At 40.8% G+C, this 19,025-nt stretch overlaps 1 protein-coding gene across 1 annotated transcript in view; it reads left to right on the forward strand.

The window, feature by feature from the left end:
* Nucleotides 1-96: 96 nt before the first annotated feature.
* The window catches only part of LOC139452422 (Fanconi anemia group I protein-like), a 46,022-nt gene continuing 27,093 nt past the window's right edge, over nt 97-19,025 (forward strand). The window contains exons 1-14 of the mRNA XM_071233892.1: nt 97-183; nt 625-749; nt 1,740-1,815; nt 2,859-2,989; nt 3,852-3,937; nt 5,245-5,370; nt 6,977-7,142; nt 7,378-7,463; nt 9,289-9,418; nt 10,520-10,612; nt 12,164-12,300; nt 13,647-13,824; nt 15,880-15,967; nt 18,509-18,710. Coding sequence (XP_071089993.1) covers nt 666-749; nt 1,740-1,815; nt 2,859-2,989; nt 3,852-3,937; nt 5,245-5,370; nt 6,977-7,142; nt 7,378-7,463; nt 9,289-9,418; nt 10,520-10,612; nt 12,164-12,300; nt 13,647-13,824; nt 15,880-15,967; nt 18,509-18,710 — 1,583 coding nt within the window. The 5' untranslated portion in view covers nt 97-183; nt 625-665. The remainder of the gene's footprint in view (nt 184-624; nt 750-1,739; nt 1,816-2,858; nt 2,990-3,851; nt 3,938-5,244; nt 5,371-6,976; nt 7,143-7,377; nt 7,464-9,288; nt 9,419-10,519; nt 10,613-12,163; nt 12,301-13,646; nt 13,825-15,879; nt 15,968-18,508; nt 18,711-19,025) is intronic.

Below are 19,025 nucleotides of genomic sequence, written 5' to 3' on the forward strand. Positions count from 1 at the left end.
TTGCTTATTGAAATATCTCATTGGTTAATAATATACGTGTAGCCTACAATACGACAAATTTCATTGGACAAAGCTCCCGGAAGGGAGACTGAGTTACCCGCGAAATTTGAGGAAGTGAGAAAATCAACAGCTGACAGCTTTGATTGGGCTATCAAGCAGCAGGTGTATTGTTGATCAGATACCGTAAGGCTATTGTTCGCTAAGCTTCTCACAAACCAAAGAGTGCCTTTAACTGTTAGAGTTACAGATACTGACTGACAGTTCTGCGATAGCGGAACCGTGTGCTGTCAATGTGTTTTCACTGCTATGTATGTGTTTGTCGTTATCATCTGGTTATAATTTACTTGCAGTATTTCTTCAGAATGTAATCTTTTTCAGTAATATCAGATATAATATATGCAAATATATATATTTCTTATTATACCGTCCAACAAAGAATAATACAAATTTATATACTAGTACCTTAATTGCACTGTACTGTTGTACAGTGTAATAATCATGTTTGAAATGTAATATTTTCAAAAAGTAATAGTGAAAAATAGTAAAAAATTCCAAATTGATTGTTCTTTTACGAAAGAGACCCATGCAAACTGGAAGAGGCTTCACATATCTCATGTTTTTCAGATTTCATGAGAGGAATTTAAGGCCTATGTATATGCTGAACGATGGAAAAGAAAATAATAGGATTCAGTGATGCAGGCAAGACGGATCAACTGTCAGCGGCGCTTGATGACCTGCAACCATCCCAGGTACAGAACATGTGGACAAGGGTCTACAACACTAAAGGCCTAAAGCACTGAATAATAAGGATCGATAATAAACATGATAATTAAAATTACTCACTATTAACTAATGCTTGTTTTTATGTTTATGTAGGATATCTGTCATGATAAAATATATCTGAGAAATTTTCTTTGCTGTACTGTTTCAACTCATTCTCAGTCTTACAGTCATAATTAGTCCATCTGTGAGTTATTGGATGGCATGAGAGAGTGAGTGAGTATGGTTTACGCTGCTTTTAGCAATATTCCAGCAATATCACAGCGGGGGACACCAGAAATGGGCTTCACACTTTGTACCCATGTCGGTAATCAAACCCTGGTCTTCGTTCTGACGAGCAACGCTTTAACCACTCAGCTACCTGACTGCCCCGGATGGCATGATGTTATGATTGTTTAGATTGTGTGTAAGTCAGACAGTTATAACAAAACATAACCTCCCAGCAGGTTGAAATATTACAAATTATGTTATTGTTAACTCATTCTTTAATAACATTCTTTCTTCCTTTGTTGTTCCTTCGCGGTCTGCGTATAATCGAGTCTGGACCAGACAAACCAGTGATTGATATCATGTTCTTTGACATGCATCAACCAAGTCAGCAAGCCTGACCACCTGATCCCCTTAGAATTTTAACATGTTCTTCAAAAGCTGGTTTTAGATGTGTAAATGAATATTTATTTAGTTATAGAGTGAAGTTGACTATTGTATTATTGCGTACCAAAATTGCATGTCTGTGTGTTTATACTAGTGATCTCCAGAGTCACTTCAACATGTACAATAAGCTATTCCACCTGTGGATAAATTTATCATTAAAATGCTTGCCTGCAGAATTTTTATTATTTATTTGCCGCGGAATACAGCAGGTACATGTACTATAAGATTTGACCACATTTTGATTTTAAGCTGGTACTTTTTTGCTTTGTATTGGATGCTGATTTCCAATGTGTTTGAATGAACAGCTGACAGACATGCTGAACAACTTAATTCTCAAAGGACGAGGGGATCCACTGGCCTTTCTGCAGGCAGTTTTCCAAGGTAAGAACTGCAGCAAGTGAGTGAGTTAGCAATATTCCAGTAATATCATGACACCAGAAATCCGCTTCACACATTGTACCCACTAGGCAACCCCGCCGCCCCAAGAATTGTAATGATTATCAATCATAAGAAGCATCCTCTTAGTCCTAATGTCAGGTGGCCTTGAACATGTTAAATGTGACAGCCCAAACAATTGTTTTATTCAGCTGTTTTTCTTTCAGTAGATGAAGGCCTTACGAAAAGGTGATGTGTTTCTGATTACCTGACCAACCCTTATTAAAGGTGGCCCTCCTGATTATGTTCATGACAAAACAAAGAGCAAATATGTCATGAATGAATCACAGCAAAACTATAAGGAAATGACCACACAATGCCATTTAGAAAGTGGTCAGATGTAACAAATGTTATATTTGGGATAACACTTTCTAAGTAAAGTACAGATTCTAGTTCTTTTGGGGGGTTGAGTCCCATCCGGGATTCGAACCCACACTGCCAGAGTGAGGCACCTAATCACCAGCACACAAAGTCAATGATCTAACCCACTCAGCCACCGAGGCTGAGAGGATAAATATGTACAAAATTCCCCAAATTGCCAGCCCTGGGAACAAGCATACCTTAAAGTCCAATTACATTTCATCAGCACTGAGAAGTGATTGCCCTGTGGGGATTATGAGTAAGAACAGGTGCCCAGCACACTGTTGGTTGTACAATGTTGTAAGAGACAGGCAAATGGATCAGGTCGTCAGACAAGGTGACATGGTGGATAGTGAGTCATGAACCTCAATGTCGTGGAGCGTTGCTCACAATATCCAATGTCCAGACTATAAACAACAAACACAGACACACACACACACTCACTCACACACACACAAACTGACAGACATACACACTGGTGTGCGCGCATGCACACAGACACACAGACACACAAACTGTGTACATGAGTTGTGAAAACAGTTTTAAACAAATATGAAAGTGGATTAAAGTCTCCATTCAGAATGTTGTTAATGTGTCTGCATGTTCTGATAGAGACTGTATGATGACAGGGTCGCCATCAACTGAGACGTCTGGAGTGGAGCGTCTCCTCCTGGTTTATCAGCACCTTCTCAAGATTCTACACAAGAACGAAATCAACACCAAGATGGCATCAAACTTGGTTGGCCTCATGATGCTTGAGGTAGAATTGGTTTTAACTGTGTTTTGTAGGAAGTGCTTCAAGCAATTAAAATTACCAAATACTCCTCATTTTAATACATTGTATGTTTCAAAGTACTAGTACCTACATATCCAAGGAATTGCAAGGTGAAATAATTCCTTATATTTTGATGCCAATGGCATGATTTATAGCTTACCCAGATAGACCTGATGGAAGAGTATTGGATACGTGCACATGTGTAACCATGGTAACATGCATAGAAACACAATTAGCCAAAAATAATTAAATCCGAAAAGTCCTGCCATACAAACTGATACATTACCCGGTAAGTGAAATGAAGTTTCTTTTATTTGATTTATGATTCTTCCAATGATGTGAATGGGCTAATCAATTTTGTTTATAAAATACCAAACTGTCTGTGATAGGGCTGGGCTGGGTAACTTGGGTACACAGGTCGGGTGCGTACCCAGTAGGACCAGGGTACCCACACGACTACCCAGACCCGTGCCAAGTCACTCTATAGATACACTATAAGTGACAAATGTTCACAATTCTTTCTGACTCTACACACATTCCATCTGACTTTATATTTTTGCATAATGATATAACTTCAGTCAACTGCAGTGTATGCATGACCAAATCAGTTTATACATGTATGTAAATATGTTTTGACAGGAATATGGTCAAACATTTACCAATCGGACATTTTTGACCTATCTCTTGAGACCTACAGCAGGTACCGGGGTAGTGTCAGGTAATAGAGGGGTGGGTACCTGGGTAGTAAATGTGGACTCGTCCCAGCCCTAGTCTGTGACGATTTTAAGGATGTTAAAGTTGAGTTTCAACATGTAGGACTGTGGTAACATGGCGTGTCTGTGTGCAGGCTGACTCCCTCCCCGGCACGGTGTTGGTGGAGCTGGCTAGCAGGTTTGTGGAGTCCATCAAGGAGGGGACGCTGCAAGGAGGAAAGTAAGGAACCGACATTCAGGGGGAACAGGATATTTGTGGGACATGTCAGAGCAAGGATAGTGTTTCTGTCACCACTTCAAAACATACTGTGTTTTTGGCTAAACCCTAAATGGGCCCCATCCTTAAATGGGCCTCAGTCAAAGACAGGATAAGGTAGATAACTCTCACGAGCATGCTGCTGCCTGCAAGCACATGGCATTAGGCACACTCTTGTACATAGCTGTACTTACAGTGATTAAACACAGGTAACAAACAAAGACATCTTTGTTGTATCGCCACAATACACTGTCTCTGTGTCGATCAATTTTGATTTTACAACACCGGATTCTCAGGACATTCATCATATCCAAAGAACATGTTTTTATCTCCCGCCTCAAAGTGGAAGGAGTGCGTGAGTATGGTTTTATGCCGCTTTTAGCAATATTCCAGCAATATCACGGCGGGGGAGACCTGAAATGGGCTTCACACATTGTACCCATATCGTTTCCGGAGCAGTATTAAAAAACCATGAGCGTTATCGTGACCAAACTTGGCACATAGATAGGTCTGGGGGTGAACTGGCACTTTTTGATTGTTTGGGATTAAAAAAAAATTATTTTTCGAGTTTCCATGGTAACAAATTTCACTTAGTCTAAAAATGGTGGTAGTGCTCCAGCCAACCGGACATGTTATATTAGTGGGGGATAGGAATATTTCATGCTTGTTTGTTTGTATTTTGTTGAAACTGGGTCAAATTATATTTTTGTAAATAAAGCCAGGTCCATCTCTCCTCTTCCCTCTCCACACAGAATATCACATGGCCAGTTCCTAAGCACCATTACATGTTGATGTGACCCATGAAGATTCGGGGTAGAATCGGTCTTTAGAAACCCATGCTTGCTCTAGAAGGCGACTTTGCTTGTCGTAAGAGGCAACTAATCAGATCGGGTGGTTGGACTCGCTGACTGAGTTGATGCATGTCATCGATCCTAATTAGGTTGATTGATGCTCATGATATTAATCTGGATTGTCAGGTCCAGACTCGATTATTTACAGACCGCTGTCATTTAGCTGGAATATTGCTGAGTGTGGCGTAAACAACAAACCAACCAACATGTTGATGTGAATACTTATGATCGTGCATTTGTGAAAGACTTGGAAACTAGACTATCACTAATTTTAATATATAGCCAACTTCTTTCCTACATCTTTTCTACCTAATATATTGATTAAAGTTTACTTTCCAGATTTTTGTGCATAAAACATTTATTTCAACTAGAGCTGTGTAACATATTCTGTTCTAATATTTATCTCACATTCTGTTTCAGAGCACTGGAGCTATTTCCTAAGTTGCTGTCGGTGTTGTCTGTCCAGGAGACAGTCGTGCACGGGGAGAACTCCATGAAGGGGTCGGAGTACAAGAGCCATGTCCTCAACAAGGTCTGCTCCTGCAAGTAGGTGGAAGTGGGACTTGGATTAACATTCTGGGGCACCCAAAGCTTGTAAGAATCTATCTTACCATCCATGAAGATCCGGAGTAGAACTGGTCTTCAGCAACCCATGCTTGCTGTAAAAGGCAACTATGCTTGTCGTAAGAGGCGACTAACAGGATCGGTGGTCAGGTTGCTGACTTGGTTAATGCATGTCATCGTATTCCAATTGTGTGGATCGATGCTCATGATGTTAATCACTGGATTGTCTGGTCCAGACTCGATTATTTACAGATATAGCTGGAATATTGCTGAGTGTGGCGTTCAACAACAAGTAAACAAATGTAAGAACCTATCAGGTGGTTAGATGATTGTCAGTCATCAAGTCCTGACAGGGTTTCTCTTGCCCACAACCACTGGGTAACCTGACCCATATACAGGCTGTTAGTCTGTTTCGTCTGTTTATTGTATAATGCCACACTCAGGAGTATTCCAGATATACAACTTCCGCACCTACCAAATTGAGTAAAGGCTGACTCGCACAGTTGGCTTTGGATGAAGCATGGCCAATCAAATTATGTGTTGGTGTCACGTGATATCACTGCTACTACTGTGTTGCAATGCTGACCTACTACAATTCAAAGCATGACAGCATTTTATTTCTTCTTAAACAAACAATAAGATGACATTGACGCTTTTTATAGATATCACTTCAAGAGTTAATGCTTTAATTAGAACAGAATCATTTGAAAGGATTTATGAATAGTTTATTTTTAAGTAGAATATTTATAGATGAGGATGACTGCTGCAACATGTCCCTGATTATGTTTCCCCTCCGATTATTGTCAGCAGCATACCCGTGCTTGTGGGTTTCACCAAAGTGGTAACCTTGCATCATTTTGGGCCATCCTCCCATTATTTAAGCTGACATGCCGTGATATAACAGGAATACTGTTCAAAGCAGTGATAAACACAACTTACTCACTTTTTTCATGAATGAGTTGAATAGAGGTTATCACGGGAGTGTGTTTTTGGGTTTGTAAATATCTTGTATTTAGAGAGCCTTGGCGAGGTAAATACATAGTGTTTATTCCTAATACAGGTTATTTACCATCCCCAAACACAAGCGTGATAACCTCTTTATCATATATAGTCATTCTTCAATTCTGTACTCGCAAGATCTCTTCCTATCTCTGACAAACATCACCTAAACATTGCATGTTTTCCTGGAATGTGCGCATTAAGATATATTACGTCTGAGACCTGGATGGGGCACAGGTGGCCCAGTCGTCTAAGGAACCATGATTAGCTGTGCAGAGTTGTGTCCCTTGAGCATGCCAGAAACCTATGATTGCGGGTTCAAATCCTTGTTCACCCCGATTATGTTTCTAGGTTTGTGAGCACGATACCCGTGCTTGTTTCACCCAAGTGGTAAATGTCACTTCGGGGCTTTCCTCCCACATTAAGCTGGCATGCCACGATGTAACTGGAATACTGTTAAAAGCAGCATTAAACCCAACTCACTCACTCACTCACTGAGACCTGGATGACTTTGGGCTTTCCTCCTCACTCACTGCAACACACAAGAACATACTCATACTATTCCACTGTCTATCCTTGTGTTTTGTAGATGGAACCCTCAGAGCGTCCTTCACCTTGCTGCCATGTTCCGGGACGTCCCCCTCACACAGGACGAACTCAAGTTTGTCCTTGATAAGGTCCTACGTGGGATGCGTGACCTTGACCTCCAGGACCTGCCTGCACTGGTCTATCAGCTGTTGTTACTGGCCGCTAAGGTGGGCATTGCAAGCACCGGGGAACGACTGATTAAATGTTGCAGAATTATGTGAAACTACAGAATAAATGTTAATTTCATCAAGCAATTGATAATATTTAATTTTGCTCTAAACTGTAACAATGCATTATATAAACAGTTGCCAGCTTGGCTGGAATGTGAGTAAACAATTGAACAGTAATGTTAAGAGTTTGTTGTGATCTAATTGATTATCCGCTTGTCATGTCTCCACACAGGGTCATAAGAGGTTGGTCCTGGAGGGGATCACTGACTTCTTCATAGACCAGGACAACCTTCACCGGAGCCGGGGAAACCAGGAAAGGTAAGTAAACATTCTCACTGCAGGTATTGCTCAGTTTGTCTATCAGATGGGGTATAGAGCAATCTCATTTCAATCAGATCTTTTGCTCCTGATATCTCTGTGTGAGAAGATCTGAGTGAGTGAGTAAGGTTTTGTGCCACCTTTAGCAATCTTTCAGTAATATCATGGCAGGAGACACCAGAAATGGGCTTCACAAATGGTATATGTGAGGAATCAAACCCGAGTCTTGACGAGTGAACACTTTAACCACAAGGCTACTCAACCGCCCAACCTCCTTATAAAGTCAAAGTAAGAAAAATGTTTAGGGAACTGATATTTGATGCATCTCTGTAAAGTTGCTTAAATATGAGCAGATCACATCAGTGGCATATAATGAAATCATTTTATGATGAGAATCAAGTACAGATGATTACAATAAATTAATGATTGATTTGAGAGCTCTGATTGTCAATTGTTTGTTTGTTGTGTTTGTTGTTTAACGCCACACTCAGCAATATTCAAGCTATATATGACGACGGTCTACAAATAATTGAGTCTGGACCAGATAATCCAGTGACTGACATCATGAGCTTTGATCCATGCGATGACATGCATCAACCCAATCAGCAATCCTGACCACCTGATCCCGTTAGTTGCCTCGTATGACAAGCATAGTTGCCTTTTACGGCAAGCATGGGTTGCTGAAGACCTATTCTACTATTCTTCACTGGTCAATTGTCAATGGGATATTGAGACTCATTTCTAGAGTGTGGTAAACAGAGGATCTGCATCTTCATTATTTTCCAGGATACTTAAGACTTCAGTTCCGTGTCTTTTGCCTTCATAGAGGTATGAAGAAAACACGGTTCACAGATTTACCCATTATGCTCTACAGGTTTTACGTTTTAACGTTTTTACATCTATAAATGTTAAAATATATTTAGTCAACAATAATAACTTCACAGGCTTATTTTATCATTAACTCAAAAAATTAACAATATGAAATTAGTGACTGTTCTGCACAATACTGCAACATAAGTCCCGCCCACTATATCAGTCAATGGAGTTCTATAGTGGGTGTGGCCTGTTTTGTTTTTTAGATTTATGGAACAAACCCAAAATAACTGCTTGGTTAGCCAATCAAATGCTGTGGAATCACAGGCAATCTATTTAGAAAATAAGTTAATCACGGACAAGGCTAAAGTAAATATTCAGGAAGATCGGAGCATGCAGAGTTGGGACAATTTCACTTTGGATAAGATCCTTGAAGATGGGTGTACAATTCCCATGGCTGTGGACCTACACATCTCAGTTTCAAAGTCTGAGCGAGCAATGACATCTGCAGTGTCTGATACCAACTATTATACAAGTAATTACTTTTGACGAGGTCAAGATGCGAAAAACAAGGACCCTCAGACCCGACCCCTAAGGCGGTCTGACCGGACAAGGACGCATGACAAGGCCCAGTCAGACTACCAAAGGGGTCAGGTTCGAGGGTCTTTGTTTTCGCATATTGACCTTGTCAAGTGTAATAATTCGTTTTGTTATACCGAAATTCACTTTAAAGTTTATGAAGCCTTCAACCTGTCCTCTGTTTCATAACAGTAACATAGCTGCGAAACTGTAAAATGTTGGTATACCAGACGCCATCTTGTTTTCTAGCAGACGAGTCAATATTCATCACGTGACAGGTCAATACTGATTATATGACATGTCAATACTCGAGGTCAGTGTCAGTCACATGATTTGGGGGTCCACATTGAAATGTATTGTTTTGTCACGTGGTACAGATTAACCAATTACGAGATTCTTAATAGAGGTATAAGAGTTCCCTATGTTTACACAGTGAGGATCTGATGTGTGAGTACAGCGGTGTGGAGACGTTGCGCCACACGGAGGGTACCAGCATCCTCCATATTGTCGTCTCCGTCAAACAAGATCAGGAGCTGGGCAGAGAGTTTGTCAAATATCTGAAGGTTTGGGCAGACACATTTCTCCATTCTTTTATCATGATAAGACTACAGTCGAATGCATGTGTTTACTGTGGAACCTGTTCATCTAGTTGTAGCTTTCCAGCTGAACTTGCAGAACTAAAGTCAAGATTAATGAATCATGGGTATATGTGGATTAATGAATCATGAATATAAATGAATTGATGAATCATGGGTATATATTAATAAATGTATCATGAGTATAAATGAATTAATGACTCATGGGTACATATTAATGAACATTGGGTCAGTCTGGATTAATGAAGCATGAGTATATATAAATTAATTAATCATGAATCATTTGATGAATGAATCATGGGTATATAGGAATTAAAGAATCATGGGTATATAGGAATTAAAGAATCATGGGTATATAGGAATTAATGAATCATGGTTATATAGGAATTAAAGAATCATGGGTATATAGGAATTAATGAATCATGGGTATATAGGAATTAAAGAATCATGGGTATATAGGAATTAAAGAATCATGGGTATATAGGAATTAATAAATCATGGGTATATAGGAATTAATGAATCATGGGTATATAGGAATTAAAGAATCATGGGTATATAGGAATTAAAGAATCATGGGTATATAGGAATTAATAAATCATGGGTATATAGGAATTAAAGAATCATGGGTATATAGGAATTAATGAATTATGGGTATATAGGAATTAAAGAATCATGGGTTTATATTAGTTAAAAAATCATGGGTATTTAGGAATTAAAGAATCATGGGTATATCTGGATTAATGAATCATGGGTATATCTGAATAGATGAATCATGTGTAAATATGAACTAATGAATCATGTAAATATGGATTAATGAATTATGAGTTTACTTTGATAAATATATCATATGTAAATCTGGATTAATGAATCATATGTTTATTGGGATTAATGAATCATGGCTACATCTGGAATAATGAATTAATGATATTACTTAACGCTTCACTTTATGTGACTTTTTTTAGTGATGTACACTTTCCTGTACATGTGAACATTGACAGCTTTTATAAATTGCGATACAACTCTTAGTTTTGTTCGTTGGCTGGATATATATATGCACATATATTACAGGCCAGCCAGTTGTCCTGTCCAACGAGAGCTCTTGCCCCTTTCAACCTTGCCCTTGCCTTGTCCACAGCCCAGCTGCACAGATTCGAAGATCAGGTAATGTATGTTGCAGGAGACATCAACTTCATGAATCATCCTAGTGTTGATGCATGTTGTAGGTTCATGTATGGTATTGTTGGAGTTTGGATGTGTCATCAGTATTGTGATAACTTTTCTACATTTTCATGCAGGCTTGAACAGGCCTTGAATTTGGTGGTCCTGCCGAACAAAAAGCCTTAAAATTGAAAAAACCTTATCATTCGATCAAATACCTTGAAAAATCTAAGTGGGCAACCAGTGTTAACTATGCTGTTTAATAGATATGTTAAATTATGTTTTTCACAAATAATGCTTGATGACATGTGTCAAAAGATTGTAAGTGGATGGATAAATAATATTCATGTGTGAACCTTTCATTCTTGTTATAATATATATACGTGAATGGGTTCTGAGTATTGGTCATAACAGATGTGATAAACTTCATATTAATGGAGAAATAAACGACTCGTGGTCGTTGTTTATCGTACAATAAAACACTGCGGGGGGAATAAACCATGGGGCGCATGAGTTGTTTATTTCTTATCTTATATGAGATATCAAAACCATATACAGCCTCTTTAGGATGTTGATAAAATGTACAAGCTTTAAAAATATTTATCCAGATTTGATAATGATGACTCCCTGAATAGAATCCAATCTTGGAAATATCCATCTTACAAAAAGATGGGTTCAATTGGGTATTTCCCACATATTTTCACGATTCTCATGTCGATTATCTGTTCTTTTTCTCCTAATACTGATTGTCATATCTCTCCCGTTCGGCTTCTGCGTTTATCTGTGAAGCCCAGCTACATCTATGGGGAACAACTTACAAGACACTTCCCTCTCATCGTCTGATATATGACGTCATCAAGTTGAGAGCGCTTATTCCAATCTCCAGAAATGACGTCAAGACAGAACAGTGTTTTATATTGTGAAATAAACCATGCCTTGTTTTTCATTGTTTTTGGCAATTTATCGTGTAGCTATCTTATATTCGAGGCTATTCAAGTCAGTGGTAGCACAAGCACGTTAATCTGGGCAGTGGATTTCACACGGATAGGATTGTCTTCTTACTGCAGTGACAGCACATGTATTCCTTCTTGAGCAAGTGAGATGATTTCTTGTGTTTGTACTACCTCCATTGTGTAGCGGATAGAGTGGCTGCCTGGAGAACAGAAAGTCGGTGGTTTGATCCCCGGCCATGTCCAACCAAATGATGTTAAGAGATGTTACCCAGCCTGGCGCTCGGCATTAAGGGGCTAAAACAAGGACTGGTCGGTTCTTGTTTCTGTGTGTCGTGTCTGTGTGGGGTATTCATGTTAAAACTGCGGGATGGCACTATAAATCGGCATCAGTCCGGACTAGTACAAGCAGCCACACACACATACATGTGCATGCACGTCGCTATATATAAGTGCAATAATCTTGGACGCGACGTTAAACCCCATTTCACCTCACCTAGCATTAATCTGAACCAGTACAGGCATGAGCGTCACTTTATAAGTACGGTAATCTTTAAAAGCGATGTTAAACCCAATTTCACCTCACCTCGTGCTTTGTTTTCAGATATTTGATTTTCTAAAAAGTACAATACTGAGATGTTTTAAAGACACTGACAGGCAGCAGCAGTCTTACCTAGTGAGGGAGATCACACAGGAGAGACTGAACATAGAGAACATGGTGCTGGAGACTGTCAGTAACAGGTGAGATACAACATCACCATCTTGTAATCATCTTCCCGAGGCAAGGGAGATAACTGACTATTAATGTCCAGTTTCCACCCTTGCCGAACTTGGCAGGAGTTATGGAGTAACATTTTGGCTGAACAAATGAGTCTATGCATAGTCCAATCATAATCATGTAACGACCTAGACATCCAGTTTCGTAAACTACATGGATTTCAACGTGCAGATTTCGGTCGACTGCAGGACTTGCAAAGCATGTGTACTGCCAACTGGGCATCGATAGATATTTTGCAAAGTCTTTCATGTTTTTAATCAAGGTGCTCATGTGATTTGATGCACTTCACAGGGTTAGAACCATTTTATTACAAGATAGATCTTGATTATCAACCAGATTATCTTGACAGGGTGCCGCCATTTTGTTTGAAGGAAATGCAAGTGATATGCGAGATAGAACCTGATTGGTCAGTAGGAGGAACATAGAAAGGGACATAACTCGTAGTAGCCACTGGTGGCACTACAATTGAGCCTGGAAATTCCATCCTAGTTCGGCAAGGGTGGAAACTGGACTTTTATAGTCAGTTAGTGCCCTTGCCTCAGGAAGATGGTTGTAATGGGAGTTGAAAACTCAAATAGTATATGGAAAAGTGCGAGAAGCTGTGTTCCATAAAACTAGAGACTTTTCCAAAACATGTAAACAAACAATGTCATGTGTATTTTATCAATATATTATTTATAAATTCATTTTCATATCACATTTATCATATTTTACCATGTTCTGGGGCAAGCTCCAAGTGGCCAGACCTGTCTTTAGCAACCCAATCTTGCCGTAAAGGCAACTATGCTTGTTGTAAGAGGCAACTAACGGGATCGGGTGGTCAGGCTCGCTGACTTGGTTGATGCATGTCATGTATCACAATTGCAAATCACCCTGTCTGGCGCTTGGCATTAAGGGGCTAAAACAAGGACTGGTCGGCTCGGAGTCAGTATACTGTGTCTGAGTGGGGTATTCATGTTAAACTGCGGCATGGTATCTCAGTGAGCTAGCACTATAAATCGGCATCAGTCCAGACTAGTACGAGCAGCCACACAAACACACACACATACATGCACGTCGCTATATAAGTGCAATAATCTTGGACGCGACGTCAAACCCCATTTCACCTAAAAAATGATCAGATATGGATATATACATATATTGGATTGACTGATAAATTATAGCTTGAATATTGCTGAGTGTGGCATTAAACAACAAACAAACAAATGGCTGAGTGTGGCATTAAACAATAAACAAACAAACAAACAAATGGCCAAAGCAGCCTGGAACCCCATTCCCTCTATGCAGTTTCCTCCTGTTCTACCCCCAGTGTGTATGGCTGGGACCACGTGATACAGAGCCTGGTCCAACTCGGCTTCACGCTGATGGACAGTTTTGGCCCCAAGGCCGTGTTCGGGAGGATTGAACCCACCAGCCCCACCACACAACTGACACCAGCCCGGCAAAGCTGTAGACTTGGTGCAAGGCTCCTTATCAACACATTCAAGGTAAAGACATGTGTAGGACCTAAGCATTTAATGGCAACTACAAGGAATTCCTTAAGGCTTAAGAAAATAAAAGAACTGGTTCTCAGGCAAAGATTTTTGAAAATATACTTTGGGCGGAAGGTATTTTGGGGGGGCTTGTTCAAACTAGTATGTAACCAAATAAACAATTGTGTACCATCAACCTGGGAAAGGGCCTCCCCACAAAACATTGTCCATGTAAAGGGAAGTAACTGTGTGCTGTATTGTATCACATTTCATCTACTAATCGATTTCTTTTACAATTTTTGGGAAACGAAACGTATGTCAGACTTTATGATGATGCGGGCAGTGCCTGAGAACCAAGACTATTATTTTTCTTAGCCTAAGTGACAGGTATAAGTTGCTGTAAAACCTTATTAACCTGAGGTCCACAGGAGAAGTGGTTTGTCGTAACAATAATACCAGGCATGTGTGAACAGTATTCCAGTTATATCATGGCATGTCAGCTTAATGTGGGAGGAAAGCCCTAAGTGATGCAGGTTTACAACCTTGGTGAAACCAAATGCACAGGTATGATGCTGACAAAGCTAGAAACATAATCGGGGAAAACCGGGATTCAAACCACAATCATAGATTTTTGTCATGCCCAAGGGATGCAACTCTGCACAGCGAATTCCAACTGGGCCACCCGTGCCCCCTTTATAAAGAGAGCACTGCGTATTGAGTATATCATCAGGTGTAATGCCTCACTAGGCCAGTGAGTCGTGACATCCCTAGTGGCTATAGATGGAGGCCTGACTTTTATTGTCACATTGTCCGGACCAAGGTGAGCTTACGCCATACCGTGGCATCCGTCGTACTTCCGTCGTCCGTACGTCAACAATTTTTTCAAACGACTTCTTCTTCTGAACCACTAATTGGACATTAACGAAATTTGACTGGAAGCATCCCTAGGTGGTGGAGATTCAAAATTGTGCAAATGGTGGGGCTGATCCCCCAAGGGACTGAGGGGCTGAGGGGCAGAGCCAAATAGGGGTAATTTGGCTATATTGCTTTAAACGACTTCTTCTCTGGAACTAAGGATATATATCAACCATATTTGGTTGGAAGCATTCTCCGGTGGTGAGGATTCAAAATTGTACAAATGGAGGAGCTGATCAACCCCCAAGGGGCTGAGGGTGGGACCAAGTAGGGGTAATTTGGCATTATTGCATTTAATGGCTTCTTCTCTGGAACTAAGAGATAGAGATACCAACCATATATGGTTGGAAGCATTTTCCGGTGGTGAGAATTCAAAATTGTACAAATGGAGGAGCTGAGGGTGGGGCGAAATAGGGGTAATTTGGCGTTTTTGCTTTAAACGACTTGTTCTCTGCAACTAAGAGATGGACATCAACCGTATTTGGTTTGAAGTATTCTCAGGGGATTGGAATTCACAACTGTACAAATGGAGCGGCTTACCCCACAGGTAAATATCCAGGTGAACGACACAGGCCCTATGGGCCTCTTGTATGAACATATAATGAAAGGTATCACTGTCCCTGCTGGCTTTTGAATCTGCCAGTCTAAAAATTACCAGCCCCCCCCCCTAATTTTGTCAGTCCCGACGACTTTCAACAAATGAAAAAACATATGAAAATTAACTGGTTTTAATTCTTTCAACATCATGTTTAGTGCAATGAAGTCATCTCTGAAGTAACTTAGTTAGGTCTACATGTCATTCACACAAAGCACAGTTACAATTTTGAGACAAGTATATATTTTACCTCGAAGCAAAGTAAAATGTAATGTCCTTGCACCAGAAATGGATAAGGGGAAACCCTGATAGTAACAGACAAGTTTGAAAAATATTCTTAAGTGAATAATGTCAGTGTTATGTTCATCAACAAAGATTTATAAGGTACTTTATTTGCCAGTCCACGGGGACTGGCAGGCACATGAATTACCGTTCCAAGCCTAATTTTACCGGTTAAAAACTGGTAAATACCAGTGAACGGGAACACTGGGTATTTCAGTGCCTGAACAGTGACAGTGATGTGACATCTTGTTATCATGCCTTTGTTTGTCCTCCTTCAGGCCCATGAAGTTGTGAGACATGAGATTCTGGACCAGATCTTCAACAGAGTCACCATCAAGGCCACTTCACCAGTGTCTCATTACTTGGGTAAGAATAACAATACATCGCTGGTGTCTCATTACTTGGGTGGGGATAACATCAAAGGTTGCTGGTGTCTCATTACTTGGGTGGGGATAACATCAAAGGTTACTGGTGTCTCATTACTTGGGTGGGGATAACATCAAAGGTTACTGGTGTCTCATTACTTGGGTTCGGAAAACATCAAAGGTTACTGGTGTCTCATTACTTGGGTGGGGATAACATCAAAGGTTACTGGTGTCTCATTACTTGGGTAGGGATAACATCAAAGGTTACTGGTGTCTCATTACTTGGGTAGGAATAACAACAAAGGTTGCTGGTTTCTCATTACTTGGGTGGGGATAACATCAAAGGTTACTGGTGTCTCATTACTTGGGTTCGGAAAACATCAAAGGTTACTGGTGTCTCATTACTTGGGTGGGGATAACATCAAAGGTTACTGGTGTCTCATTACTTGGGTGGGGATAACAACAAAGGTTACTGGTGTCTCATTACTTGGGTGGGGATAACAACAAAGGTTACTGGTGTCTCATTACTTGGGTGGGGATAACAACAAAGGTTACTGGTGTCTCATTACTTGGGTGGGGATAACAACAAAGGTTACTGGTGTCTCATTACTTGGGTGGGGATTACAACAAAGGTCACTGGTGTCTCATTACTTGGGTGGGGATAACATCAAATGTTACTGGTGTCTCATTACTTGGGTGGGAATAACATCAAAGGTTACTGGTGTCTCATTACTTGGGTGGGGATAACAACAAAGGTTACTGGTGTCTCATTACTTGGGTGGGGATTACAACAAAGGTCGCTGGTGTCTCATTACTTGGGTGGGGATAACATCAAAGGTTACTGGTGTCTCATTACTTGGGTGGGGATAACATCAAAGGTTACTGGTGTCTCATTACTTGGGTGGGGATAACATCAAAGGTTGCTGGTTTCTCATTACTTGGGTGGGGATAACATCAAAGGTTGCTGGTTTCTCATTACTTGGGTGGGGATAACATCAAAGGTTGCTGGTGTCTCATTACTTGGGTGGGGATAACATCAAAGGTTACTGGTGTCTCATTACTTGGGTTCGGAAAACATCAAAGGTTACTGGTGCCTCATTACTTGGGTGGGGATAACATCAAAGGTTACTGGTGTCTCATTACTTGGGTGGGAATAACATCAAAGGTTACTGGTGTCTCATTACTTGGGTGGGGATAACAACAAAGGTTACTGGTGTCTCATTACTTGGGTTCGGAAAACATCAAAGGTTACTGGTGTCTCATTACTTGGGTGGGGATAACATCAAAGGTTGCTGGTTTCTCATTACTTGGGTGGGGATAACATCAAAGGTTACTGGTGTCTCATTACTTGGGTGGGGATAACAACAAAGGTTACTGGTGTCTCATTACTTGGGTTCGGAAAACATCAAAGGTTACTGGTGTCTCATTACTTGGGTGGGGATAACATCAAAGGTTGCTGGTTTCTCATTACTTGGGTGGGGATAACATCAAAGGTTACTGGTGTCTCATTACTTGGGTTCGGAAAACATCAAAGGTTACTGGTGTCTCATTACTTGGGTGGGGATAACATCAAAGGTTACTGGTGTCTCATTACTTGGGTGGGAATAACATCAAAGGTTACTGGTGTCTCATTACTTGGGTGGGGATAACAACAAAGGTTACTGGTGTCTCATTACTTGGGTGGGGATAACATCAAAGTTTACTGGTGTCTCATTACTTGGGTGGGGATAACATCAAAGGTTACTGGTGTCTCATTACTTGGGTTCGGATAACATCAAAGGTTACTGGTGTCTCATTACTTGGGTAGAGATAACATCAAAGTTTACTGGTGTCTCATTACTTGGGTAGGGATAACAACAAAGGTCGCTGGTGTCTCATTACTTGGGTAGGGATTACAACAAAGGTCACTGGTGTCTCATTACTTGGGTGGGGATAACATCAAAGGTCACTGGTGTCTCATTACTTGGGTGGGGATAACAACAAAGGTCGCTGGTGTCTCATTACTTGGGTAGGGATTACAACAAAGGTCACTGGTGTCTCATTACTTGGGTAGGGATAACATCAAAGGTTACTGGTGTCTCATTACTTGGGTGGGGATAACATCAAAGGTCGCTGGTGTCTCATTACTTGGGTGGGGATTACAACAAAGGTCGCTGGTGTCTCATTACTTGGGTAGGGATTACAACAAAGGTCACTGGTGTCTCATTACTTGGGTAGGGATAACATCAAAGGTTACTGGTGTCTCATTACTTGGGTGGGGATTACAACAAAGGTCGCTGGTGTCTCATTACTTGGGTAGGGATTACAACAAAGGTCACTGGTGTCTCATTACTTGGGTAGGGATTACAACAAAGGTCGCTGGTGTCTCATTACTTGGGTGGGGATAACAACAAAGGTCGCTGGTGACTCATTACTTGGGTAACAATGACGATAAGAGGGTACTTCCAGAATTCAGAACGATACTTTCAGGGTGGGCCTAGTGTCATGAGGACTAGTTATGTCTACATCTGGGTATTGTCACTAAAATGACTGTTGCTTGCAGAGCTGCTAGCAGACACGGTCAAGTCTGCCCCTCAGCTTCTCCTGGAGTCTGTTCCCAAGGTGAGAGAAGCGTTTGACTACCTGTCATTCCTGCCGCCATCATCGGCCGAGGGACTCCTGAAGGCCATACAGCCGCTACTCAAACTCAGCATGTCTCTCAAAGACTCGCTCATACTCGTGCTGCGTAAGGCCATGTTTTCCAAGTGAGTACACCGGGACTGTGACAACAGTTCACAAAGAATATAGTAGATCTGATACGAATATATAGCTGAAAATACTGCAGTGCTTATCATTTACATCTGGTGATTGAATATGTCCCTTGCTGGAGATGAAGATCAGGTGATGACATTGTCTGACCTGGCTCCATGTGTCAACATGCCCACAGTTTTGTTTGTTGCTTAGGGGCGGTCGGGTAGCCTAGTGGTTTAAGCGTTCGCTCGTCACGCCGAAAACCCGGGTTCAATTCCCGACATGGGTACAATGTGTGAAGCCCATTTCTTGTGTTCCCCGACGTGATG

The sequence above is a fragment of the Haliotis cracherodii genome, unplaced genomic scaffold (genome assembly GCF_022045235.1).
Source record: "Haliotis cracherodii isolate W230 unplaced genomic scaffold, xgHalCrac1.p SCAF_9, whole genome shotgun sequence".
Lineage (NCBI taxonomy): Eukaryota > Metazoa > Mollusca > Gastropoda > Lepetellida > Haliotidae > Haliotis > Haliotis cracherodii.